Raw genomic sequence first — 26,469 nt, 5'->3', positions numbered from 1 at the left:
AAGGAGATTATTGGTGATCTTGGAGAGGGAGGTTGCAATGGAGTGGTGGGGATGGCAACCAGATTATAATGGGGTTAGGAGTGAACCGTAGCTACCTCCTAACGTGTTATATACTGTGGGAGAATGTGAGACTAGAAGGATGAATAAGAAATGGCATCTGGCCTAAAGAACTTTCTCGTAGTTCTGTTCTCTAAAAGTCCAAGATCAAGGTGTCAGCAGGTTTGGTTTCTCCTGGGGCCTCTCTCCTTGGCCACTTTCTGGTTGCATCCTCACATGATCTTTCCTCTGTTGTTCATCCCTGGTGTCCGGTGTGTCCAAATTTCCTCTAAGGACACCAGATTGGATTGGGGCCCACCCTCAAGGCCTCATTTTTCTTTTCTTTTCTTTCTTTCTTTCTTTCTTTTTTTTTTTTTTTAAGATTTTATTGGGGAAGGGGAACAGGACTTTATTGAGGAACAATGTGTACTTCCAGGACTTTTTCCAAGTCAAGTTGTTGTCCTTTCAGTCTTAGCTGTGGAGGGTGCCGTTCAGCTTCAAGTTGTTGTCCTTTCAGTCTTAGTTGTGGAGGGCGCAGCTCAGCTCCAGGTCCAGTTGCCGTTTCTAGTTGCAGGGGGTGCAGCCCACCATCCCTTGCGGGAGTCGAACCAGTAACCTTGTGGTTGAGAGGATGCGCTCCAACCAACTGAGCCATCTGGGAGCTCAGCGGCAGCTCAGCTCAAGGTGCCATGTTCGTTTGTAGTTGCAGGAGGTGCTGTCCGCCATCCCTTGTGGGAGTCTAGGAATCAAATTGGCAACCTTGTGGTTGAGAGCCCACTGGCCCATGTGGGAATCGAACCGGCAGCTTTCGGAGTTAGGAGCACGGAGCTCTAACTGCCTGAGCCACCAGGCCGGCCCTAAAGGCCTCATTTTAACTTAATCACCCCCTAAAGGCCTTATCTCCAAATACAGTCACATTTTCAAGTACTAGGGATGAGGCCTTGAATTCTTTGCTTGGCTGGAGACTTACCATCTTTTAGGGCTTATGTCATTTCCAACAGAGAGGCTGCTCACTTACTGGTTGACAGAACCCTGCATTTCCTCTTCATCATAATAGCTAACGATTAAATGAATGAACTCAAAATGTGTTGGGCCTGTTCTACCTGCCTTACATTGTATCGATTCATTTAATATTCACAGTAACTTCATGTGTGCAGGGGACTATTGTCATAATGTCACAAGCCCCACTTTGCAGATGGGGAAAGGAAGACACACAGGGGCACACCGTGTTTCCCCGAAGACACGACCTAGCCGGACCATCAGCTCTAATGCGCTCTTTGGAGCAAACAATTAACATAAGACCCGGTCTTATAGTAAAATAATCCAGATCTGGCTTTGGCGTCCACACCCTTACCTAGAGTACTTACCACAATTTATATTGACACATTTGGCATTATTTCTTTAGCGAGTGTCTCCCTCACTGAATCTCGAGGTCTAAGGGAGCAAGGAGCGTGTCTGACAGTTGCAGAGCTTAGCTTCAAGCTTCAAGCGCTTACCTGGCACCTAAGCACTCAGGTATTTGTTGAATGAATCGACAATTCTTTTAAAACGCCAGACTGGGAAACAGCCATACTCCACGTGACCCTCTAGAAACCGCCCTATCTCTTTCTGTTGTGATTTCCCACCCAGGGAATCCGGGGAATCCGGGTGCGAGGACCAAGCCATGTAGAAGAGGCGGCAAATGCAGCGACTGGGAAAATGGAGTCGGAACATGGAATGAGTCCTGAGCTTCAATTTTTCTCCACTGGAAGATGGCACCGGGTGCGTTGAGTGGGACAAAGGGATACACTGCCCTTTTCTCCATTTCGGAGCCGTGTCAAAACTTCAAGACGTAGGCTCCTATTTCTCACTGCGAAAGAGCCCGGCACGACCGGCCTCGTGCAAACCCACGGGCTGAGCCACCGTGCGCAATAGGCAAACCGCGGAATCCAGGCCTGGCGGCGGCAGGCCCCGCCCCTGGGCCGGCGGAAGCGGGCCCGACCTCACCTCCCAGGCTTGGGCGTGTCCCCAAGGGCGCACGCGCGCGCACGGCATGCTGGGAAAGCTCCCGCGCGGCGGCCATTTTGTCTTATCGGCTCCTTTTCGGAGGAGGCTTTTTCGGCCTGCGAGCGGGCAGAAGAGGTTAGCGACGGTGTCGCTGGCGTTGTCTTCGGTTGGTGCCAGGGCTGGTGGGAGCAGCCGCCCGAGGAAAGCACCATGATTTCGGCGGCGCAATTGTTGGATGAGTTAATGGGCCGGGACCGAAACCTCGCCCCGGATGAGAAGCGCAGCAACGTGCGGTGGGACCACGAGAGCGTAAGTCCCGCGGGCTTTGGGCCTCCGCCGGGGCGCCGTGGGGGAAGGGAGCGGGGCGGACTTGGGCCCGCAGGGCCCGCGGCGCGATTTGGTGCCGGGGCCACGCCGGGGTTGAGTGTGTCCGGCCCCTTGGCGGGCGGGAGCTGAGAGCATGGCCCGGGAGGGAGGAGTCCGCGCGGACCCGGGGAAGAGGGGTGATTTGTTGTGGTTGTTGTTTTAGTATCGAGGAAGTCCAGAGGGCTCTTGGCAGAATTGAAAAGCACCTTAATCAGGCAAAGAAGCGCGGGAAAGGCGTATTCCGTCTAGGGGGCTCCTGAATTTTCACCTCGTTAATGAAATAGGAGGACAAATTCTTGCCCGTTAGTTGGATTGAGCGTCGTATTTAGACCGAAATTTGTGGCCCAAATTCGTGGTAAAAACCGTGGCAGTATGCTACTTCAGGAACGGTCCAGTTTCTGAATGGGCGCTCCTGTAGGGAAATAAATTTTTGGAAGAGGTCATAACGTGGTGGGGTTTGCCGTTGTGATGTACAAATAGTGTTTGCTAGCAGTGCGTTCTGGTAAGCACTTCACGGAGACAGACGGTTGTCAAGGCCTTTCCTTCCACGTGCGACTCAGTGGAGTAACGGTAACACCCCGTGAGTCAGGACTAATACGAGAACCCCAGGCACAGGTGAGCCTTGAGAGGCTCGCCCACCCCGGGTCTGCTGGCGAGTGGACTGGAGGGACTGAATCTCTGTCATCCTGCTCCCTTTCCACAGTTCTATGCAGCTGATTCTCTGAAAATACCATAATGTGCATCAGGTGTTTTGAACATGCAGTCTACGTTTATTTCAGGTCTTAACCTGAAGAAGAGGTACAGAACTTAAATTTCACTTGGCTTGCGGTTATAACCAAACAACAGGGTAATTTCAAAGCAGTTGCTAATCAAAATATGAAGGAATAGTTAAATGCTGCTTTTTGTAGAAAGGTAGTTGCTTCTTTTTAAACAGAGGCTTTGATCGGTAGAATCTGTTTTGCAGCGTGTGAAAACAGGCTAGTACTAGACGAGTCCTTTCAGTACCTTAAAACGTGTTTGACCCAAGTATTGGGATGCCGCCTGATTTCCAAGTATGAAGTGTTACTGTAGAATTCACTGAGTGGGGTCAGATTCACCTATATGTGGTTGACCTCAAGAGAGGTGAAGCTTTTTAAAAGCTGTTTTGTTGTTTCTGTAATATTTGGGGGATCCCCCCACTTGTCCAAAAGAAGACAGTAACTTTGTTGCTCGTCTAGACCCTTTTTTTTTCTTCTAGGCATCTCTTTGTCACTGTAAAGTAACTTTAACCACTTAACTGAGTAATCTTCCCATCTGAGTTTTGCCAAAAAAATAAACAAAACACAACAAAACCAACATTATGATTTAGTCGATGTGCAGAGAGGACATTTATCTATTTTTGAAGGAAAGAGAATTGCTTTTGATTGCCTGCTCATCAACTGGAGCAGCCCAGGTCTGTGCCTCCTTGGTTTTGAACACGTGTTTTGGAGAAACTTTGTTTTCTTGGTGGTATTTATTGCCACCTTGCATGATATATTACAGGTTTATAACATTAGCAGTGAGGCTCTCAGAATAGCAATTTAGGTTTTATGTCATTTCAGCTGTAATAAATCTGCTTTCCTTTCCGTTTTAGTGCTGCTCACTTTGGTACTTGTCACCGAAATATTTTATGCCTTTAATGACATTGTACTGACACATTGCACTTCATTCTAGATTCAGGGATTTGAAAAAGTCAGTTACTGGTTTTTCAGATTCAGGTCTGCAGGGAAACGGTTGGCATTAACCAAGAACAAAGCACATGGCCTCTTCTAAATAAGTCGGAATTACTGTAGGGTATAATAAACCTGGGGAGGTTCCTGGCATCACTTCCGGGTCGTTTGGGTATTTTATGCTGTTGGCTGTTAGCGCCAAAATCTTGGAGTAATGGACAACCCCAGCATATACTGTTAGGGTTTCACCATCACTGTAACCTGATGTTTCAAAATATTTTTGCATTGCTATTATATATAAAAAAATTTTTTTGCAAGACTTGCACTAGATGGGAAAAGAGATTTCAGCTGGGTGGGGTTCTTTTGTTTAATAATTGAAATGGAAACTTTACCTTAGTGTTAAAAGTAGTTCCTAAACGTCTGTATCTGAGCTGTAGGATTAAACTGCAGATATCTGTATCTCACCCCTGCCCCCAATTCTGATTTTAATTCTATAGGTTTGGGGGAAGGCCCCGGAAATCTGCATTTTAAAAAATGGCCTCATACATTCTACTGCTTCCTGACCTATATTAGTTCTGGGTTTTTAATTGAGTAGCATTTGGGAAAGCTTGATTTTAAGTGAAGGATGCATTCTGTAATGCATATTATCGACCTTTCATTTATTTTGTAATGATGTATGTATAACTACAATCAAAATTGAATCTTGAAAAGTGCCTTACTGGGATTGGGATTAGTATTTAACAGGCGTTTCCACCTTCTTTGCAGATTGCTCTGGATCTGAGCTAAAGTCAAATCAGCTTTAGTACTGTTCCAAGGAGTCATTGGCATACGTTCTTACCTCGTTTGTTGACATTTTATATTTTCTTGAGATTAATTAGTATTTTGCATTGAGCAGTTTGTTTGCTCTGCTTTATTAATCCTCACCAACCACAGTGATGACAAAAGCATGTGATTTTAACTGCCTAGTGTGAGCATCTTTCCGTTAGTATGCCCACATGGGAAGATTTCAGTGTTTGCCAGAAAAGGCATTAGTAGCCTTGTAATCATCTGAATAGATAACAGAAATTTTGTAGTTCAAATTGAGGTTTTTACATTATAGCGCTCAACCCAAATGTGAAGTTATGTAACTTCTGGCTTAACTCTGATTCTAATATCGAAAATGAGATTTCTTTCATCATTTATCAAATTCAGCTATGCCTTTTACTCGGTGAAGGTTTAATGATTTATGAAGGGAATTGAACTAAATGTTTCTTTTCTAAAATCTTCAGAATGTTAGCAAATGTTGTCATTGACACTAAAAGTTATTTAGAAAAGAAAAAAACAGTTAAGGCTTCTGTCCACATTTTTACTTTAACATCTAAAAAAAAGGGATTCAGAATTTGGGAAGGAAGATTGGAAGCAAAAAAAATAATAATTATAGTGCCAGACATCTAGTATTTTAATAGTTTTAATTCAAAGTCACCAAAATGTTCTTTCTGTTAGAAATGGAGGCATTTCCTGCCTTATTCTATATAGTTCCTGGTAAGTGTTGGACTTCTTGAATTGCCAGCAGTCTGTGTTATATGTGTATTTAACTGCTGTTTGCTTTTTCTCCCAAAAACAGACAAGAAGTAGGGGAGCAGTATAATGACCTCTCCATGTACCCATACCCAATATGACATTATGCGTGTCAGCACATGGCCAGTATTATTTCCTCCCCCTTTCGTTATTTTGAAGCAGTTCTATCACTTCAACAGTAAAGACATCATTATGTATTTCTATAATACAAAGACTTAAAAAACCACAGTACTTTGTCTTGTACACCTGAAACTAATAATAAAAAAAAAACACACCACAGTACTATTACCACACTGAAAATATTAAGGTCTTACCTTAATATTTGATTGCTTTAGGGAATGTGTGTGTGTTTGTGTGTGCCTGTCTGTCCGCGCAGGCTACTTGATCATTAGACTTGATTTCTTCACAAGGGGAGAAAGTAGCTAAAATTAGTAATACAATACAGTGCTTTATTTTATGAAATATGTTTAACTTTCTCATCATTTCTTGTAAGTTGGGGGAATTCCTTTATTCATTCAACAAAAAGTATCATTTAAGTTATCGTACAGTATAGTGTAGAGTACTTGGCTTGAGAGAGCCACCAGTCTGGTGGCAGATATGAAAGAGTAAAAGTGCTTTTATAGCACAGTGATAAACACCCATTGGGGAAAAGTATAGGGTCTAGAAAAGCACACATGAGAGGAACACCTAACCCAGACTGGTGTGCTCTGGAAAGACATCTTAAAGTGACCCTTAAATACTGGGACCTAAGGAAGACTCCAAGCTTGTTAGCTAGATACCCGTTGTGTCCCGCTGTTTCTGAGTTGTCTAGCAAGAATTTTCCTGCCACTTGTGCTCCCCCATTCCTCAACTCCCTGTAAATCTCCCATTCACACTTCTGAAATCTAAAACCCATCCTAACCTTTTTTTCCTTTGTCTAAAATGTTTTACTCATACCCAGTGTCGCCTCACTGTTTTTGGAATTTTCATACTTATGTGAATTTCCCATGCACGTGTAATTAAAATTTTGATTTTCTCCCCAAAAAGAAAAAAAAATACTGGGACCTAAAGGGTTTTTTAGGAATTAGCCTGAGGGAATGGGAGAGAAGACAAATAAATGTTCCTAGGGGCTGGGGAAAATTCTTGACCTGAGAAATTGTAAATTAGTATTATAGCTGGGGCCCTTGTTTGTTTTTGTTTAGGGAGGGGGCATGTGGATAGATGGGCAGGAACATGGATTTGAATGTTTTTGTTTTAAAGTAACCTCAGCTGCATTTTGTAAAAAAAATTTTATTAGGGAACCAGTGTGTTTTTCCAGGACCCATCAGCTCTAAGTCAAATCGTTGTTTTCATTCTAGTTGTGGAGGCCGCACCTCTCTGGCCCACGTGGGAATCGAACCTGTGGTGATGGTGTTATGAGCACTGCGCTCTAACCAACTAGGCCAACCGGCTGCCCCTTGAATGGTTTTTTAAGCCTTATTAAAAGTTGGGACTAAGTTACAGTTGGGAACAATTGAAGATTTCTAAGCAGGAGAGATATTTACTATCTGGCTGCTGTGGGAAATTGATCAAATTTTTACCAAAAGTCTATGTAGGCAATAAAAACAGTGACCCATGACTGCAAAGGTATATGCAATAAAAGGCATGGAAATGAATAACAGTGGAGAAAGTGTGATCATCCTACAGCTGAAACATGAAACTGTTATCGGGGACTGAATATTTTTGTTACAAATTCTTACATTTTTATTCTTTTGTGGTTTTATCTTTTTAAAAAAATGAACTTGACTCTTAGCTAAAAAGAAACATTTACTTCTTAGTTGTAGTCAAACTATTAATGGTGTAAGTGACCAAAGACTACAGAGTGAAATGTATAAAATAGTCCTAGATTATCAGAAATAGAAATTGAATAAGTTATCTTTATGACTGTTTATAAAATGGAACTTGGTATCTATTGGAAGCAATTGCTTATCAAGGTTATTAGTAACCTAGAATTCCAAAAGAAGTTCTTTACAGCACCCACAAGATTTTAGCTAGGGACCTATATTTGTAGGTGTTTGTAAAGATATTTTATTATTTTTATTTTTTAATTTTTTTAAATTGGGGAATTTGGGGAACAGTGTGTTTCGCCAGGGCCGCTCAGCCCCAAGTCCAGTGGCCGTTTTCAATGTTAATTGCAGGGGACGCAGCCCACCATTTTATGCGTAAATCGAACTGGCAACCTTGTTATTGACAGCTCGCACTCTAACCCATTGAGCCATCCGGTCACCCTGTAAAATATATTTATATACCGTTTCCCTGAAAATAAGACCTAGTGGGACAATCAACTCTGATGTGTCTTTTGAAGCAAAGTTAATATAAGACCTTTTTTAAATTAATATAAGACCCTATTATATTATATATTATAGTATATTATTAATTATATTATACCCAGTCTTATAGCAAAATAAGAGTGGGTCTTATAGTAATTTTTGCTCCAAAAGACGCATTAGAGGTGATTGTCCAGCTGATTGTCCCCTTATATCCGGGGAAACACGGTATGATTTAGTGACTTGAAGGCTTTACTATTTGTAAATAATATGTAGCTGACCTGACCACGGGGGTGTGGAACAACTAGGCATGCAATTGATTTCGGGAAAGCAGTTTAACAAAATAATGCGGACAACGTTGAAAATATTTAATTAGCTCAAGAGAGAATGATACTGCTTGCTGTTGGATTCAACTACATAAAGACAAAAAATCAGTAAGATATTCTTAGGGTATTTTTGTGATTGGATTTGGTCCAAATTGATGACCAGAACTGATTAGTGCTTTGAAGAAGTGAATGCTAAAAAAACAGGACTGTTTTTGTTAAGGTGTAAGTCTTAGCTGGTATGTTATACTTAAACCCTCTCCCAAAATTTGTATCTTCTTTACATTAATTTCTAATTAAAGATTGATTCCATTAGTATATTGGGAATTGATTTTATTATTTCGTTTTCTGAGTTTAAACCGTTAAAATTATTTTTTACAAAAGTAAAAATGCTTGCTATAAAAAGATTAAAATTTAACATAGAAATAAACTGTGAAAGTGTCCTTGCCTCCCTTCCCCATCGCTAAATCTCTGGGATAAGTTAAAAATTGGTATGCAAAAAAAAATAAAATAAAATAAAAGGGGCATGCATGCTTCCAAATCTTTCCTAACAACTTACAGACACATAACACATGTATACCTATAAGTGAAATTGTCATAGATATATTAATATAATATATAAATATTTAAAAACTTCTATTTATACTGTGGAATCTTTTGGTTGGTACATGCAAATCTACCTGAATTTAATTATTTGTTTCCTGGTGGATCTGTATAGTATGTCTAATTCTTTTGCCATTACCAATCCAGCTGCAGTGAACATTCTAGTACATACAGCTGAGTCACTTGTAGGATAGGTTCCTAGAAAGATGATGGTGAAATTAAATGCACATTTTACATTTTGATGGATGCTACCAAATTGTCCCACTACCCTCTAGTATTGTTTGGAACGTTATTTTCCCAACACCATATCTAATGCCAGATATTGTTAAATTTTTTGACAGTTTGACTTTGTTTAATATGAAGGAAATTTGCAGTTAGAATTTTCTAGTTAATTTCCAAGATGATTGTATTTCTGCATTCTGTTAGCTGGTAGTGAGTTCACTAAAGTGTACTATTGAGATTGAACTCTTCTGTCACTGGTGTTGCCTTAAATTTATCAAGAGGTTAAATCACAATTAGTCATGAGAATTCTGCTCACCCCCTTCCCCCTTTGGTTATTAGATGGTTAGATCAGATCCATGAAGGACATTTATTAAAGATTTGCTGAATAAAATACTTAAGTGTTAAACACCCCCAATCCCTGGGAGCCCTAGGGTTACAAGAAGCAGTCTAAATAGCTAGTTTATTGGATAGAGGAACAAATATTTTGGTGTACCACTCATTGCTTTGTGGCAGTATCTTAAGGAGAGCTAAAGAGTGGAAATAGCACACAGAACTGGATTAAGAAAATGGGTTCTAATTTAGATTCTGAAGTAGCTAGATTCCTTCGGGACAGGTCACGTGGTTGGTCTGTTTTCTTGTCTCAAATGGGGTGATTGGACTAAATTATAGGTAGTACCTGGTTAGCCCACAGATAGGTCTATATAGTCCCTAAAAACTTTTTCTTTAAAATAGTCGGTAGTATTTTAAAAATCTTGACTGATTTGCCTGTCTCTCTCAATTTAACAAACAGTTCAAATCTCACAATCCCACTGTGAATATTTGTTGTCTCTTTTAAAATGAGGAAACCAAGGCAAAAACTACAATCTATAGTTCCACAGTGGGTAAGTGGTGACCAAGATTCAAACTGCGCTGTCCAAGAGCACCCATTAATACTTGCCTATATCATGCTGTTTCTTTCTCTTGTTTCCTTATATACCTAGCATGTGTTGCAACCTTTCCACTTCTGAACTTAAGAACCAGTCAAGCTTCACCACCTGTAATGACTTGATATTCCTGACTAAACTAATTCCCTTGTCGGTTTCTAGTATTGCATGTACGTTCTAGTATACCATTTTTTGTTTTCATGTCTGTCTCCTACGAGACTGAGTTTGAGGAGTGGGTCTTGTTTTTGTATTTCCAGCCTCAGTTATAGCTCATGTTAAATGATTGTTGTGCCATTTTAAATTAAAATCTCATGTAATACTTAGTAGATTCACATATTCATGTATTTTATTGAAAAAATGGACTTAGTACATTTAGACTTGGCGTTTTGACCATCTAGAATCTACTACCATTAGAAAGCCTTATTCATATAAATAAGGCTTAGGTTTCAGAATAAAAATTTAAATAGCTCTGGAAAAACAAAGGTGTTTTACTTTTTAAAAAATAACATTTATTAGACATTTTATGACAAACCTTGGAACTAGTAGTACTCAGTTTTACAGAAAAGTTAAGTCACACAATACATGGTAAAGCCCAAATTCGATTTGATTTCAGTGATAAATTATTAAAAATAGGTTCAATTAATTTTAACTATTGATTTTTCATTATCTCAAAAATTACATGATTTTTTCCTAGATATACTTGAAGTTTGTATTTGGTTATGTTTTAGAATCAGGAGGGACCATAGAGATATTTATTCCTTTTGTTTTAATGATGAGCCTTTTTGAGGGTCGTAGAGATTGGCCCCATTTAAACATAAAGAACAGCAAGCAGTCTTATATTTATCAGTTATGTATAATGACAATAGAAGTCCTCTTAAAAAACAGTAAAAATTAGTCTTTAGATAGAACCCACTCTAAAATGCTAGTATATACTTCTATAAACTTGGGAAGTAGAAACTAAAATAAATTTATACATCAAAGTAAAAGTAGTTTCAGGTGTACACCATAGTTATTCAACATTTGTATACCTAAAGAAGCGATCACCATAAGTCCAGCAACCATCTGACACCGTATCACGCTACCACAATATTATTGACTATATTCCCTATGTTGTACGTTACATCCCCATGACTTATTTGTCTTATACCTGGAAATTTGAACTTCTTGTTCCCCTTTATCCTTCCCCCCCTTTTTAATTTTTCAATTACAGTTGACATTCAGTATTATTTTACATTAATTTCAGGTGTACAGATTAGATGTTTATATAATTTAAGAAGTAATCCCCCTGCCTAGTCTAGTACCCACCTGGCACCGGCACTATACATAGTTGTTACCATATTGACTACATTCCTTGTGCTTTGCTTTATATCCCCATGACTATTTTGTAACTACCAATTTGTACTTCTTAATCCCTTCACCTATTTCACCCTGCTCTCAACCACCCTTCATCTATCACCCAGATAAATCTAGTACTCCAGTGACTCCACACGTTTATTATGACTATATTCCTTGTGCTATACGCCAAATCCCCATGACTGCTGTGTGACAACCCTTCCCCTTTTTCACTCCCCCTCCCCAATCCCATCTGGCAACCACCAAAACGTTCTCTGTACCTATGAGGTTGTTTGTGTTTTGCTTGTTCATTTTCTTTAAATTCCACATAAAAGAGAAATGACATTGCATCTGTCTTTCTCTGTCTGACTTAGCACTGCGTGCAAAAGGGGATAAACAGAAGCAAGTGTTTGATCAGCAGAACCCTGGGCAGTTCCATCCATGCTGCCACAGATGGCAAGAACCATTCCCTTGTTTTTTGTTTTTTAATAAAAAATAAATATTCCTTTTTTCTGGACATCTTCCCATATTTGTTGTGGTTGAGAGGGTAGGCAGTAATTTTAAAAACTGGTAACTCCTTGTCAGCCTTGTACATCTTTTACTGAAATCCAGGAGTCCAGAAATCACTACCTAACAAATGGTTTAACAAATGAAATTGTTCTGAAACTTACGTGGTTGAAAGATGGAGCTCAAGAAATGAGAAAATAGTTATTTGGCATCCTTTTCCAGTATAGTTTTAAAACTGAACAATTTAAAAACGTTAAGTACCTTTGTTTTTCTTCATTAGGTTTGTAAATATTATCTCTGTGGTTTTTGTCCTGCGGAATTGTTCACCAACACTCGTTCTGATCTTGGTAAGTGAATTTTCTGTGTAACTCTTACCAAACTTGTGACTTAAAAAAGAACTGGTACTTTATAATTCTGAAAAGTTTTCTCTTAAAAGTTTGTTGATAAAGTAATTTCTTTCCTGGCTTAGATTTTTAAATGTGTTAATAAATGTCAGTCTAGTTAAATGACATACATATTTCCACTCCTTCCTGAAATCCCTCCATTAAAATGAAAATTTTAAAACAAAAGTGTAAACAGAAGAAGAGATAACATTAGAATGTCAACAAAATTTTGGAAGATAACAAGTGGATGGAAGAGTAGCAGCAGAGTCAACAGAATAGAGAAACCTGTACCCTGAAAGCCTGCAAAAGGGGATAAACAGAAGCAAGTGTTTGATCAGCAGAACCCTGGGCAGGCTCAGGATTTGGAGGCACCAGGTACCGCAGAAGGCAGAGTTGAGTCATGGGCCGAAAATCACGTATTAGTCTAGTTTAGGGTTTCCCAACCTTGACATTTGACATTTTGAGCTGGTAGACTGTTATTTTAGGGGGGCTGTCCTGTGCATTGTACGATGTTTAGCAACGTCCCTGCCCTCTACCCACCACTATATGTCAGCCCTCCTCTCCCCCCCAAATTGTGGCAACCAAAGATGTCTCCAGGCATTGCCAAATGTCCCTGGGGGGCATAATTGCTACCCGTTAAGAACCACTAGTCTAGGTGTCATGCTCTTAAAACCTATGCACTTGGTGATTCTGCTTCTCCCATCCATACACCCCAAGAGACTAGGTGGTTATTTTCTGGAGAAATTGGACTAAAGAGACTAGTTCAACTGAACTATAAAATGTAAACAAATATATAATTGAGTGACTATCTTCTTCTCTCAAGGATGGTACATAAAAGAGAAGTTAATTAATGCTCAATGCTTGCCTGCCCTAGAGCATTAACAACACATTAGGATGAGTCTAGATATTGGGATTCCAGACACAGCACAGGGCAGTAGAGAGTAAAAATGAGATTGTAAGAGATTAAACAAGTCTATATTCTTAATAGTGGGGTTTTCCCATTCCCTCCTCTGCCCTGTTCCTAGAAGGATACAGCCAGATGTTTTTCCCCAGGCAGAAGAGAAGAGGATTCTTTAGAGAAAGTGAACAGTTCCAGAGAAGTGATCTACAGGTACTGACCCTTGGGGAGTCTCCTAAAAGAAAGCCTTTGCTGCCTGATTTTGCAATGGTAAAGCCCATATTAGTTGACAAAAGCTGCCTGTGCATACCAGCTTGCAGTCAGATTTTGGAAGTGTTTTGCCAGTCAAGGAACACCAACCAGTCAGACATATGAAGAAAACCTTCAACACGAAAGTTTAACCAAAGCCAACAGAAAAAAAGAATTTAGTGGAGTTAGAGATAATGGGGAAAGCAGGAGAACAAAATGGAAAAGTTTTAACTAAATTGACTGCGTTTCTCCGAAAATAAGACCTAGCCGGACCATCAACTCTAATGCGTCTTTTGGAGCAAAAATTAATATTAGACCCGGTATTGTATTATATTATACACAGTCTTATATTAAAATAAGACTGGGTCTTATATTAATTTTTGCTCCAAAAGACGCATTAGAGCCGATGGTCCAGCTGGGTCTTATTTTCGGGGAATCACAGTAGTATCCTCAGAGAAATACAAGAAAATATTAGGAAGAATAGGATGCTATATAAAAAGGGAACTTTTGAAAAACCAAAAGAGCCCTTGGAAATTAGACCTGGAGAAATCTGCAATAAAAATCAGTGGAAAGGTTTGTGAATGTTGGGTAATCAGATAGAAAAGATTGAAATATCAGTCTAGCATTCTAATAGCTGAGTAAGGAAGGGTCTAGATAGAGAAAACAGAAGGGAGGAAATTTAAAAATTTGCAGTGCTGAATGAAGGACGTTAGTCTTTAGGTCGAATGTGTTTGAATACTCAGCAGTGAGTGAAGAAAGATCCATAGCAAGGCACAGGGTTGGGAAATTTCAGAACCCTAGGGGTGGGACACACAGAACTATGAATCGGAATGGCCTCAGATTTGTCAGTAGCAAACGGGAAGCTTGAAGACATTGGAGAAACACCCTGAGGATTCTGAAAAATATTTTTATCCAGGTTAGCTACATAGCCAAAAGGAAAGTGTGAGGGTGAAAAGATATTTTTTAGATATGCAAGGTATCAACAAATTTATCTCCTATGAACCTTTTCTGTGGAAACTACCAACACAGGGGCATAAACCAAGAAGGAGAAAAACAAGAGATCCAGTAAACTGCATCCAATACAGACCAGAAAAGGAATTTCTCAGGATGACAACTCTGTTAGAGAGCTTAGAAAGTAAGCAGCCCAGATTGAAGCAGGTCAGGAAGCTCACAGAAGAAAATGAAGCTGATTTTCTGATATCTTTTGAATCTTGAGGGATATTAGTGTTGAGATAGTTTCTGTAGTTGAGTTAAAAGTGTTTGGAACAATTTAGAAATAGAAGTTAAAATGAAAGAATTCTGACAAAATCCTAACAAAGTAGAGTGTATCAGAAGCGTCATCATAATGCACCTTTTGTTTGGCTCAGCAGTTAATAGTATTTGCATAGACAAAATATAAACACTGAATATTTACTTAACCTAAAATTTTGATGTCTAAGAAATGAAGAGAAAGTAAAATAAGCATAGGATTTAGGAATACAGAGGTAAATCCCGGAAGAAATAACTAAAAGGGTTAAAATTGGTTGCCTTTTGGTGGTGGGAAGGGGTGGGACCAGGGAGCTAGTCTTGTATTGTCTGATTTGATGCGCAAATACTCAAAATTAGTAAGATGTCAGTCGTGATTCAGACCTGTCCGCCCTTCTCACAGTTTTTTTTCTTGGGTGGCAGTAAGGAACAATGTTCTCTTTCCTCCTGTTCCCTCTTCTCTTTTCCTACCTTATAGTTGCTCTCCATTAAACTGATCCTGAAGACTGAGGAGAACAGTTTTTATGCTTACTTGGGCGTGTTGCTTCATGATTCAGTAGGCTCAATTTAGGCGTCTGCAGACTACTCAATGATAAAATGGATCTTCTTTCCTTTTTTTTTTTTTTTTTTTTTTTTAAAGAAAACTCTTTTGGCAAGAGAAAAAGCTGTTAACGTCACCAATACTTTATGCATTCATATTTCTTTCTCTTCAGGTCCATGTGAAAAAATTCATGATGAAAATCTACGAAAACAGTAAGTTACCCTTTTTGGGGGGTCATTTTCACCCCACACCCATCATTATTTAGTTTAAAGGGGACAAAGATTGAAGAAATAATTGGAATTAATGTAAAATGAATGTCTGATTGAGGTCCTATTCACTAGCTGGGGGTGGTAGACAGTCATGTAGCTTCATTAATGATATTATTAGCCACCACATAAGTACACATTACTAAATGCCAAGCATAAAGCCTAAGCTTTTTTAAAAACATCACAGTTGCTTTTTAATAGCCTTGATTTTATAAATGAGACTTGTCTGGGGTCACAGATCCAATGTACTATTGTTGGTGTTGAAGCACCTAGATTTGCCTGATTGTAAAATCCATGCTCTTACCAACCATAATGGCAGCCAAATACTGCCTTCCCTTTACCAGGATAAAGGAAGCTAAATACTGCCTTCCCTTTACCAGGATGAAGTAAGCTAAATACTGCCTTCCCTTTACCAGGATGAAGGAAGCTAAATACTGCCTTCCCTTTACCAGGATGAAGGAAGCTAAATACAGCCTTCCCTTTACCAGGATGAAGGAAAGCTAGAAATTCACTTCTTAAACACCTGGTTTACTCTTCAGCCTAAATGCAGTAGTCCACGAGACTAGTTAAGGTAGAATATGTGGGGGGAAAAATAGAATATGAGTCGTAATAAAGACTTGGAAAAAGTGTAACGCTTGTTTATTTTCATTTTTATCAGGTATGAGAAAAGCTCTCGTTTTATGAAAGTTGGCTATGAGAGAGATTTTTTGCGATATCTGCAGAGCTTACTTGCAGAAGTAGAACGTAGAATTAGACGAGGCCATGCTCGTTTGGCATTATCTCAAAACCAGCAGTCGTCTGGGGTGAGTGTGAAATTCATTTGCAGTCTTTGTAAAGTGTCCTTGTTCTCTGGAGACCCAGAGACCTCCCTAGTATTGAAACTTGTGTTCAAGTTCGTTTATTACTTTGTGTTCTTTTAGAATGACATGAAACTTAGAAGGCATTTATTTTTTCAGTCTTTATTAGTAAATGTACTACTGATTTTACTAACATAAGATTTTTCTCTTGAATATTAGTAACTGACAATATGTAATTGGCTAACAGAAATTGAAGATAATTAAGTCACTATCCTTGTGATTCAATATTTTTTTATTGTAAAACACAAATATGTGTGGTATGTGAGAGTTTGAATATTTACCTTTTTTTTACTTTTTGATAATACATTTTATTGTCTTTAATAGGCAGCTGGCCCAACAGGCAAAAATGAAGAAAAAATTCAGGTTCTAACAGATAAAATTGATGTACTCCTGCAACAGGTAAAACTGTGTGCATTAATGTCAGAAAATACGTGGAATAAACCACTTAACCAAAGAAGATATAAAGATGGCAAATAAATAAATATATGTAAAGGTTATTAGTCATTAGGGAAATACAAATTAAAACCACAATGGGTTTTTTATTGAATACCTATCAGGATGGTTAAAATTACAAAGATTGACCATATCAAGTGTTAGTGAAGATGTGGGCAAACTAGAACTATCATATACTGCTCATGGGGTGTAAAATGGTACAGCTTTGGACAAGACTTTTTGTTTCTTAAGTTAACAGACACACCATGAGCCAGTCTCCTAGATATTTACTGAAGAGAAATGAAAGCATGTTTCCATAAAGAGTTATACGCTGCTGTGTATAGCAGCCTTATTGTTCATAATAGGCAAAAACCCTTAAAAAAAAAAAAAAAGGCAAAACAAAGCAAAAAACTCAAATGTCTATCAGCAAGTGAATGGATAAGCAATTGTGATGTTTCACACAATGGAATTATTCAGTAATAAAAAGGAATTAAGTGCATGTAACATAGGTACATGTAACCTATGGATGATTAGGCGGAGTAAGAAGCCAACCTCACCCCCCCAAAAAAGTACATGGGTCCATTTACATAAAATTCTAGAAAATGCAAAAAATCTTTAGTGAAAGAAAGTAGATCAGTGGTTGCTTGGGGAGTAGGTACTATAGAGGCACAAGGGAACTTTGGGGTGATGAGTATTTTCATTACGTAGATGATGGTATTGATTTCATGGGTGTCAAAACTACCAAGTTGTGTACCTTAAAAATAATGCAGCTTATTGCATGTCAAGTACATTTCATTAATGATGTAAAAAATCAAAAGGGTAAATTAAACACGAGGCTTCAATAAACAAAACCAAGTAAAAAGACCCTAAACAACCACTAAATGTGAATGACTCTTGGGGAAGAAAAGAAAAAAATATTTGGATAGTTTGGTTAGAAAGGAGTCTTCAGTGCTTTTCTTTTTCTTTCTTTTTTTTTTTTTAAAATCTCGCTTAGATTGAAGAACTAGGATCTGAAGGAAAAGTAGAAGAAGCCCAGGGAATGATGAAATTAGTTGAACAGTTAAAAGAAGAGAGAGAATTACTTAGGTCCACAACTTCGGTGAGTAGCAACTTCATTCAAGCACGCGTAGTAAATATGTTAGATTTGTAGGCTACACTGTTGCAGCTACTAAGCTCTGTATATTATGAAAACTGCTTTAGACAATACATAAATGGGTGTGGCTGTATATCCAATAAAACTACAAATACAGGCTTCTAGTTGCTGGCTTGCCAACTAACTGGTGTCTTAGATCATAAGTATTCATTTGGGCTTGGGCTTTATTTTCTCTTTTGTTACTCAGTACATGTTTACCTTAGTTCATAATTGGTATACTCTTAAAATATTGTCGACTTATTAAAACTTTTAATTAGAAAATATGTATGTTTTAGATATCGATGGTAGAATATAATTGATCATTGGTTCCCAAATATTGAATAGATGTTCAGATTATGCTCATTGAGTTCAATTCCTTAATGACTTTGAAAAACATTTTTAATATGGAGGTGACACCTTTAGCCTTTGAACCTAAGCAAGAAATGAATTCAGAGTGAAATGGGTAACTTTCTTAAAGGTAGTATAACTTTCCCAAGGTGGTATGGGGAATTCGGTGGTTACAGTTGAGCAATGGGGGTCTCAGCACTTCCGGGACGATAGGGAAAGTTGGGTGCTGTTGCCATGCTTTCCCTTTCTAAAGGTTGACCAGTTGCTGCTTGGTATTAATGATGGGTGGGGGTAGACAGTGGAGAGTAGCAATTCACAAAATTGGAACTCTAGTCTAAATGATAAGTACTTTTTTGGGATTTTTTTCTCTCTTCCTCAACTATACTAATAATAACTGATTTATCATTTTAGACAATTGAAAGTTTTGCTGCCCAAGAAAAACAAATGGAAGTTTGTGAAGTGTGTGGAGCTTTTTTGATAGTAGGAGATGCCCAGTCCCGGGTAGATGATCATTTGATGGGAAAACAGCACATGGGCTATGCCAAAATTAAAGCTACTGTAGAAGAATTAAAAGTAAGTTTTGTTTTAAACATGCATTTTAGCTGTAGCTAATACTATAGTATGGCTAAAAATTGATTCCATAGATATAAACCTCTTGTTGACAGTGGTGTTATTTGAAGCAGTGATACAACCCCTGTAAAATTTTGCTAGTCATTAGATTAGCAAAGTATTCTATTTTCTTCACTGTTTAGTGCCAGGAATTCAGAGAAAGAATATTCCTGAGGATTTAGTTAATGATATCTTGTGTTACATACATGATGTGGGAATTTCCCTTTTAGGGCATCAAATTTCCTCCGTTGGTCTATAAATGCTTCTCATTAGTTAACCATTGTTTGAAAGTGTTTTTAAAGGTCATTGTTCTATAAAAATTGTACTTGATTTCCTTAGGAAAAGTTAAGAAAAAGAACTGAAGAACCTGATCGTGATGAGCGTTTAAAAAAGGAGAAGCAAGAACGAGAAGAAAGAGAAAAAGAACGGGAGAGAGAAAGAGAAGAAAGAGAAAGGAAAAGACGAAGAGAAGAGGAAGAAAGAGAAAAAGAAAGGGCTCGTGACAGGGAGAGAAGAAAAAGAAGTCGTTCACGAAGTCGGCATTCAAGCCGAACTTCTGACCGGAGATGCAGCCGGTCTCGGGACCACAAAAGATCACGAAGTAGAGAGAGGAGGAGAAGCAGGTATGTGCCTGGCACACAGTGCATGTGCAGTAAACAGCAGTAGTCACTGGTGTTATTCCTTGGTACTTAAGACGCTCTTAAGTATTGTTAAGCACTCAGATGGATTATAAGAGTTGAATCCGTGAACTTGTGCATCTTCAAGGCAACTTCTTTGCTATTTCCTAGTACCAGTCTACGGAGGTTTGATGCAATCTTATTAGGAAGTTAGTGTATTAGATGGTCCCGAAGTGCTTCTCATTGATCCTAAGAAAACATTTAAATTATAAGTTATTTTGAGTGAGGTTACAAGTGAGAAAGATTTTCAGTAATTTTTTGTTCTTAAGATTTGTAATGTAAATATGTCTTAGTAGTAGATTAATATTCATTTGCCTTTTAAGGGTAAGTTTTGCTTAATCTTGATATTTATTCAATGATCTATAATTCTTCAAAGTTTCTTCTCATTGTAAGATCAGTTAAAGTTGCTTTTAATTTGTTTTAAATTATTAAGAAGTAGAGATCGACGAAGAAGCAGAAGCCATGACAGATCAGAAAGAAAACATAGATCTCGTAGTCGGGATCGAAGAAGATCAAAAAGCCGGGATCGAAAGTCATACAAGCATAGGAGCAAAAGTCGGGACAGAGAACAAGATAGAAAATCTAAGGAGAAAGGTTAGTTTATGTGACAATTTAATTCAGCAAGAGACTCTTTTCATACTCTTGTCTCCCCTCACTCACTTTTGTTTGGACACAGGCAGAGTTCCATTTCAAGCTATACTCCTTGTCACTTAAAATTCAGCAAGAGATAGGCATTATTTTCCCTTCTCCTGCTTTTGATTTGTGAGAATGACAGTCGACATGGTGTTTTCTTAGAACACAATAAAACCATACCCTTCAGGGCGGCCGGTTAGCTCAGTTGGTTAGAGCGCAGTGCTCTTAACAACAAGGTTGCTGATTCGATCCCCACTTGGGCCACTGTGAGCTGCACCCTCCACAACTAGATTGAAACAACTACTTGACTTGGAGCTGATGGGTCCTGGAAAAACACACTTAAATAAATAAAAGTTTTAAAAAAGCAAAAAACAAACTACATCCTTCAGTTGATAACCTGAAGTTTTATCATCTAGATTCTTCCAAGTATTGCATTACCTTTCAGGATTTTTAGGCTTTAGAATACATTAACTTGGTTATTGGCAGCATTTTTTTTTTAATCTGCTGTAGGGTTCCATAATATGTCTTGCAGAGTAAATGTACATTGTTTTACATTGTTTTGTTGGTCCTCATTTGTACAGCCTTCATTTAACTCAGTAATTAACTTCTAAATTCTTAGAAGTTGAACTCCTTACATGTCTTAATCACGTGTTCTATTGAAACATTGTGCTGTTTTCCCTCTACTTTTTTCTTTGGTTTTCTGTGGCATTCCAGTAGCTGGTTTACTGTGCAGTATGAATGGACTTCCTCGTTTTGTCTTTGGCATGTTTTCACAAGGATATTCTCATCTTTTAGCTTAGCCTTTATTGAAAGATAATTTTTAATCATCAGGATCTTCTTACTGCATTTTCTTCAGTTTCCTTGAGCATCTTTCATTTTGTATTGACTGGGCTGGTCTGCTTTGCATGGATTTTTGGAATGAGAGAAAGGGCCTAATTTTCTTGGCTCTGCTTGTTCTGTCCTGTTCTATCTATCTGTGTCCATGTTTGGTCACCAACATAATATGTGTGCTGCTGTTTGAGTTTATAATACTGGACTTTTATATGATACCCATTTATTATTATTTTCTTTTATGGAACTATCCTATTTTGGGTTTTTGGTGTGGTGTTTTTTTTCTTTTTTTGGTGTTTTTTTTTGGCCAGGCACAGGTTTTTGCTAGATTGAGCTAGAGAACAAGCAGCACTAACAATAGTTTTTTTCCTTTTTGCCTTCTTTTATTTTTCCTTAAATAAGTGCAACTTCTTTTTAAAAAATATTTTCCATGTATTGGCTTTTTTTGTTTTTCAATATGGAGCAAACGTTAAAAAGTAGGAAACAAGGATAATTTTTAAAACTTAGTCTCATGAGCTTTACTATTTGCCATTTAAGTTTAGAAATTCTGTGATTGAAAAGGCAATTGCTACAAAGGGTTAACATTTTACATTAGTTTTAAGAAAGTTTCACCTAACACTTTTGGAAGACTTTCCTTATAATGTATTTTTTGGGGTGAGCGGTCAATTCTCAAGAGCCAGATGTTGATGTTAGAGATCAAATTACTTATCTTTGAGAACTAAATTTCTATCATCCATGTCACTTTAAATAGTTGGATTAGTTCTCAGGGACAAAAGCTAGCTGGCCTTTGTAACTATCTGGGATCACAGTTAAGCAATAAATGGCACTGGCCTGACTAAAAACAGATGTGTTTGTGTAATTTCTGGATAAAAGATATCTTGAACGGATTGGCTATAATCCTAATTGTAATAATGATATCGTGGAATGTAATGAAACTTTTAAATGCAATGAACTGCGTTGTGTTTAGATTATGGACGGATAGGGATTTTCCTGGTGAGATATGGATGGATGGAAAGAGGACTTGATTCAGAGAAAACTCTGCATCAGGTCTATCTTGAAAGATTGGATATGCCATTAATAACTTTGGGATCTCTTAGAAGTGATATGATTTATTGGCTTTTGAAAATGCCATGTAGCCATTCAGGCACTCCTAGGTATATAAATGACTGAAGGCCTGAACCTTGAGACCAGATATGAGCCGTAGCAAGCATTTGATAATGGCAAATGAGTAAGAGGGAGTTCACTACTGCAGGTGTTGTGATAGAAGCACTTTATCTAACTCCACAAATGAAAAGTGGTTTCTCACACAAACCTATCTTCCTTACCACCAACCAATTTAGTGCGCTCTCTTTGTCAAGAGAGCTTCCTTTTTTAGTCTATAGCCCTAAAATCCACCACACTTCGTGGATGTCCTTAGGACTATTAAGATCTACCATATTTACATAGGGCAGAAGATAAGATTATTGGACTGACTACTAGTCCTCTACGGGGCAACAAGACGACTCTTCCACATTGAAGCTACCTGTGCACCGGAGAAGCCCATAAGGCACAAAGGGAGGACTTTTCCACAAGGTCAGTTAGAGCACACTGTACTGGCACAGTTCTCATAAGTGGACAGACAAACATGAAGCAAGTCCTGAAGTCAGCTACTTGGACATTGCTTTGTGCATTTTGCAGGTGTTACGGACTGGACATGCTCCTTCACACAAGATCTTCAATTCTTACATTCTTTGAATGAGTGTCCCCATACCATATTTTGTTTTCATTACCATTCCTCTTCTGGTTATTAATGTTGTGTCTTAACAACTTTGTCCAGAATCTGTAGAGGGTTCTGCTTCTCTTAAAACGTCTATCTTATGAACTGCTCTGCGAGACCAGCTGTTCTTAACTTAGTTATAAGGGGGAAAATAATTTTTCTAGAAAGTTTGTAGTTTCTTTTAACATTTTCTGTAGAAATCTTGTTGGGCAATACTTGGAACTAAAAAAGCTAGAATATCCTTTCTCTTTATACCACTTTTCATTTCTAATGTGAGGTTTCACCATTCCAAAGAAAACAGAAGAAAACCATCGGGATTTACTTTTTTCATTCTTTATTTGCAGATGAGTTGAACTTTAATTTCTCCTTTTGGAAAAACAACTCTGAGTTGGCCTATATATTACTTAGCAAAGCACAGAAGTTCAGTACTTGAATTGGGATATAAGATCTACTTTCTTTTCATTGGGCTTGTCCCTCATGGGCGTTCAAATACACACACACACACACACACACACACGTAATCTTTTTTGCATTTAAAGATAGTTGGAGAAACATGCCTATTCAACATTTTTTCACCTTTTGCAGTTACTCTTTTTACCTTTAAAAATTTATTTCATGTGGACACAGTTTCTGTGTACTGTCTTTCATATCTTTCCCATTGCTTTTGATGTTTTTTACTCTAAATGAAATTTACTTAAATGCTAAATTCTGTGGTCATTTCGAGTTGCCTGTGCTTAATAGCTTCTCACTAGTTTGAGAAAATTTGCCCACTCTTTTAGCTTTTGCTTTCCCTGATTCCCCCCTCCTCCATAAATTACAGATTTTGTGCTTTTGATAGATTCACCAAACTGTTACTTGCAGTCTGTGGGAAGTGATTGTTTTTTCATTTTTTGATTCACTTTTCAAAGTATCGTGTATGTATTTTATTTACTTGAAAATCCATGATCAATGTCTTCTTTTATGGCAGAAAAGAGGGGATCTGATGATAAAAAAAGTAGTGTGAAGTCCAGTAGTCGAGAAAAACAGAGTGAAGACACAAACACTGAATCAAAGGAAAGTGATACTAAGAATGAGGTCAATGGGACCAGTGAAGACATTAAATCTGAAGGTGACACTCAGTCCAATTAAAACTGATCTGATAAGACCTCAGATCAGACAGAGGTAAGTGTATTGTTTCTCACTTTGATTAGGGCTTTTTGTTACTGTTTGACAGTGCAGCGTAAGTATGCACAGATGAAGATGGAACTAAGCCGAGTAAGAAGACATACATCTTCTGAAGGAAAAGACAGTGTAGTCCTGCAAAACATTTTGAGGTACATTGTTTTGTCTCAGCTATTTTGTAGCAGACTCGTGCCCATTAGTGTGCCTCTTTGGAAATTATTGCCCACATTTGTAATAATAGTCGCCATTGAAAAGTTAATTATCCTTTTTTTAGGGATTTTGCTGTCATTTCTTTTTTTTTAATAAAAAGGTTGAACTGTTTTTTTTTTCTTTTTGGTATTAAGTCCATCTTGTGTTGGTACATTGGCAGAGACATATGCTTTAAAAACTTAAATATTTCTGAGGCACATGTTGGACTACTTTGTTTTAATTAAACTGCTAGTTATTTCTTTGTCAAGGATGTTTCTAGTTTTTTGCTTTATTGCCTTGCATTCTAATGCAGTTTGTTCTGTAACTCGAGAGCCAGTAGCATTGGATTGATGGAAGTGTAGGGTTTATGAATTATTGCAGCTGACTACCATACCTCACACAGCGTTGGTGTTGTGAGCGGCCCATGAAAAGCCAAATTAAAAATCAAGGATTCAGTCAAACTAAGCAGGTACTCATGCCAGGTACTCCTTTCTCTACCCACATCCATGTTTGAATGCTATTGCCTGTGATCTTTACCGCTTAACTGTTGTGTATCTTTTTTGTTCTTTACAAGAAGCACAGAGGGGTTTTTTGTGTATTGCGTGGAAACTTACAAATCAAATGTTAACAGAATGGAATTTTTTTTCAACTGTATGTAGGGATGCAGTGGTGCCCAGAATTAGATATCTTTAAAGAATTTTAAATACAATAAACACTTCATATTATTCGCCTTGTTACATTCAGTGCAGTTCTCAAGTCTTTAAGAGGTATGTGTTTAATATTTCCTACTGTGTAGGAGAATTTGCAGTCAGCCATAGGAATATAGGAGTAATCACTGGCTGATACATTTAAAGCAGCAGTGAATAGCAAGGATAGACACCTTCAATCTGCAAAGTACTAATGAACCATATAGAATGAATTTGGGTTTTTAAAGAACTATTAAAAGTCAGGTTTTGTAAGAGTTCTTAAAACCTATAAACTGTTCATTCTTTGGGCTAGTGGCGTGGGATAGAAGATTCCTAATGAAAGGAAGTACCAATTAGTTGATTTGTCGATGGCATTCCTTTTCTGGGACAGCAATATAGTGTTATGTCTGTGTGAGCCATTCCCACATAGGCAAGCCTACACAGGCACATGGCTTTTAAGACCACATTGATGCCTGGATAATTAAAAAGAATACAAACATTCCATATACATATATTAATTAGCAGTTAGTGACTGGGCCAACACTTAGTCATAAAAGTTTGCCTTTTACATGTTGTCTAATTATCATTTTTCCCCAAATTTTGCATTATAGGACTACTGTTCGAAGATTTTTGGAAGAAAAATGAAAACGGCATAAAGTGAAGACCGACATTAAAATGAGGTGAAAGAAAACTATAGTGGCATAGAAAAAGTATAAAGCTCAGTTAGCTTTTTTTTTTATTATTATTAAAAATTAATTCAGGACTGATGTGACCTACCAGATTTCAGAACGTGTTAATAGCATATGAATGCCACTGAAAACTTAGGTCTTGTATCATATTTTTTTCTTTAAGACTTTTTAAGAAATATTACCTAAACATGTGGCTTGCTCAGTGTTTAATTGCAAGTTTCATTCTTGGACTTTGAAAACGGGATTAAACGTTAGTATTCGTGTGAATCAGACTAAGTGGGATTCCATTTTTACAACTCTGCTATACCTAGCCTTTGGATTTAGAAGTGAAAATAAAGTATCTCTGAGTTTCTGTTACAAATCTGATTGTCTCTGTCATTGAAAAGTTTTAGTATTAATCTTTTTCTAATAAAGCTATTGACTCTGAATTAGTCCCTTGTTTTAAATATAAGAAGTACACTGTTACTAGAGGTGTCAGTGTACAATTTATTTGATTGTTCTGTTGAAGACTTTTATAGAATTTCCACAGTTTAAATGTTTTAAATAATGGTGCTTCAATTTGGGGTGGTTATGAATAAATTTGAATTTTGCTTTTTAATAGCAAAGCTGTACAGCGAACTAGAATATATTTTTACATCCCTGAGAGAGATCTTTAGTAGCAGAAAATTCAGAATACCCTTCTGACAAACATTATCATCCTCTATTTATGATATAATGATGTAGAAGAGCATTCAAGAACTTTTAACTAGTTTTTGGTTTTTGTTTTAAATCCTGTATCAAGATTTCTTCTAACCTGGTCTTGTCAGATTACAAATGTATTTCTATGTACGTGGTGTGTAGTACATACAACAGGGATTCTTTAAAAAACTGGTAGTTAAGCAGGTGACTTTTTTTCCCTTTGCTCACATACGGCAAATTTGGTAACCAAATTTCTACTTATAGCCAGCTTTCTTAACTGTATAAAAGTATCATTTCCAGCTACATATATCATAGTAATTCTTTGTGATTTATAATTTTCAAATATGACCGTCAGTTTATAAGTAGAGAAACTGAGTAAGT

General features: G+C 37.8%; 1 protein-coding gene across 5 annotated transcripts in view; it reads left to right on the top strand.

Moving 5' to 3' along the window:
• The window catches only part of LUC7L3 (LUC7 like 3 pre-mRNA splicing factor), a 28,461-nt gene extending 2,623 nt beyond the window's left edge, over positions 1–25,838 (top strand). Inside the window, exons 1-13 of one of the 5 annotated variants that reach the window (XM_081027661.1) lie at positions 2,266–2,331; positions 12,109–12,175; positions 13,237–13,322; positions 15,317–15,356; positions 15,863–15,981; positions 16,069–16,213; positions 16,592–16,666; positions 17,694–17,798; positions 18,591–18,752; positions 19,128–19,411; positions 19,899–20,059; positions 23,653–23,793; positions 23,899–25,838. In XM_081027661.1, the coding sequence (XP_080883787.1) occupies positions 16,091–16,213; positions 16,592–16,666; positions 17,694–17,798; positions 18,591–18,752; positions 19,128–19,411; positions 19,899–20,059; positions 23,653–23,793; positions 23,899–24,149 (1,302 nt within the window). In that variant the 5' untranslated portion in view covers positions 2,266–2,331; positions 12,109–12,175; positions 13,237–13,322; ... (1 more) ...; positions 15,863–15,981; positions 16,069–16,090 and the 3' untranslated portion in view covers positions 24,150–25,838. Of the gene's footprint in view, positions 1–1,665; positions 2,332–12,108; positions 12,176–13,236; positions 13,323–15,316; positions 15,357–15,826; positions 15,982–16,068; positions 16,214–16,591; positions 16,667–17,693; positions 17,799–18,590; positions 18,753–19,127; positions 19,412–19,898; positions 20,060–23,652; positions 23,794–23,898 lie in introns of those variants that run through there. The other 4 variants (XM_081027659.1, XM_081027660.1, XM_081027658.1 and 1 more) reach the window with 4 other exon arrangements.
• The last annotated feature ends 631 nt before the right edge of the window (positions 25,839–26,469 follow it).

This window comes from Rhinolophus hipposideros (assembly GCF_964194185.1).
Source record: "Rhinolophus hipposideros genome assembly, chromosome: 20".
Classification (NCBI taxonomy): domain Eukaryota; kingdom Metazoa; phylum Chordata; class Mammalia; order Chiroptera; family Rhinolophidae; genus Rhinolophus; species Rhinolophus hipposideros.
The sequence above is the reverse complement of the archived record's forward strand: the minus strand, read 5'-3'. Positions and strand labels throughout refer to the sequence as shown.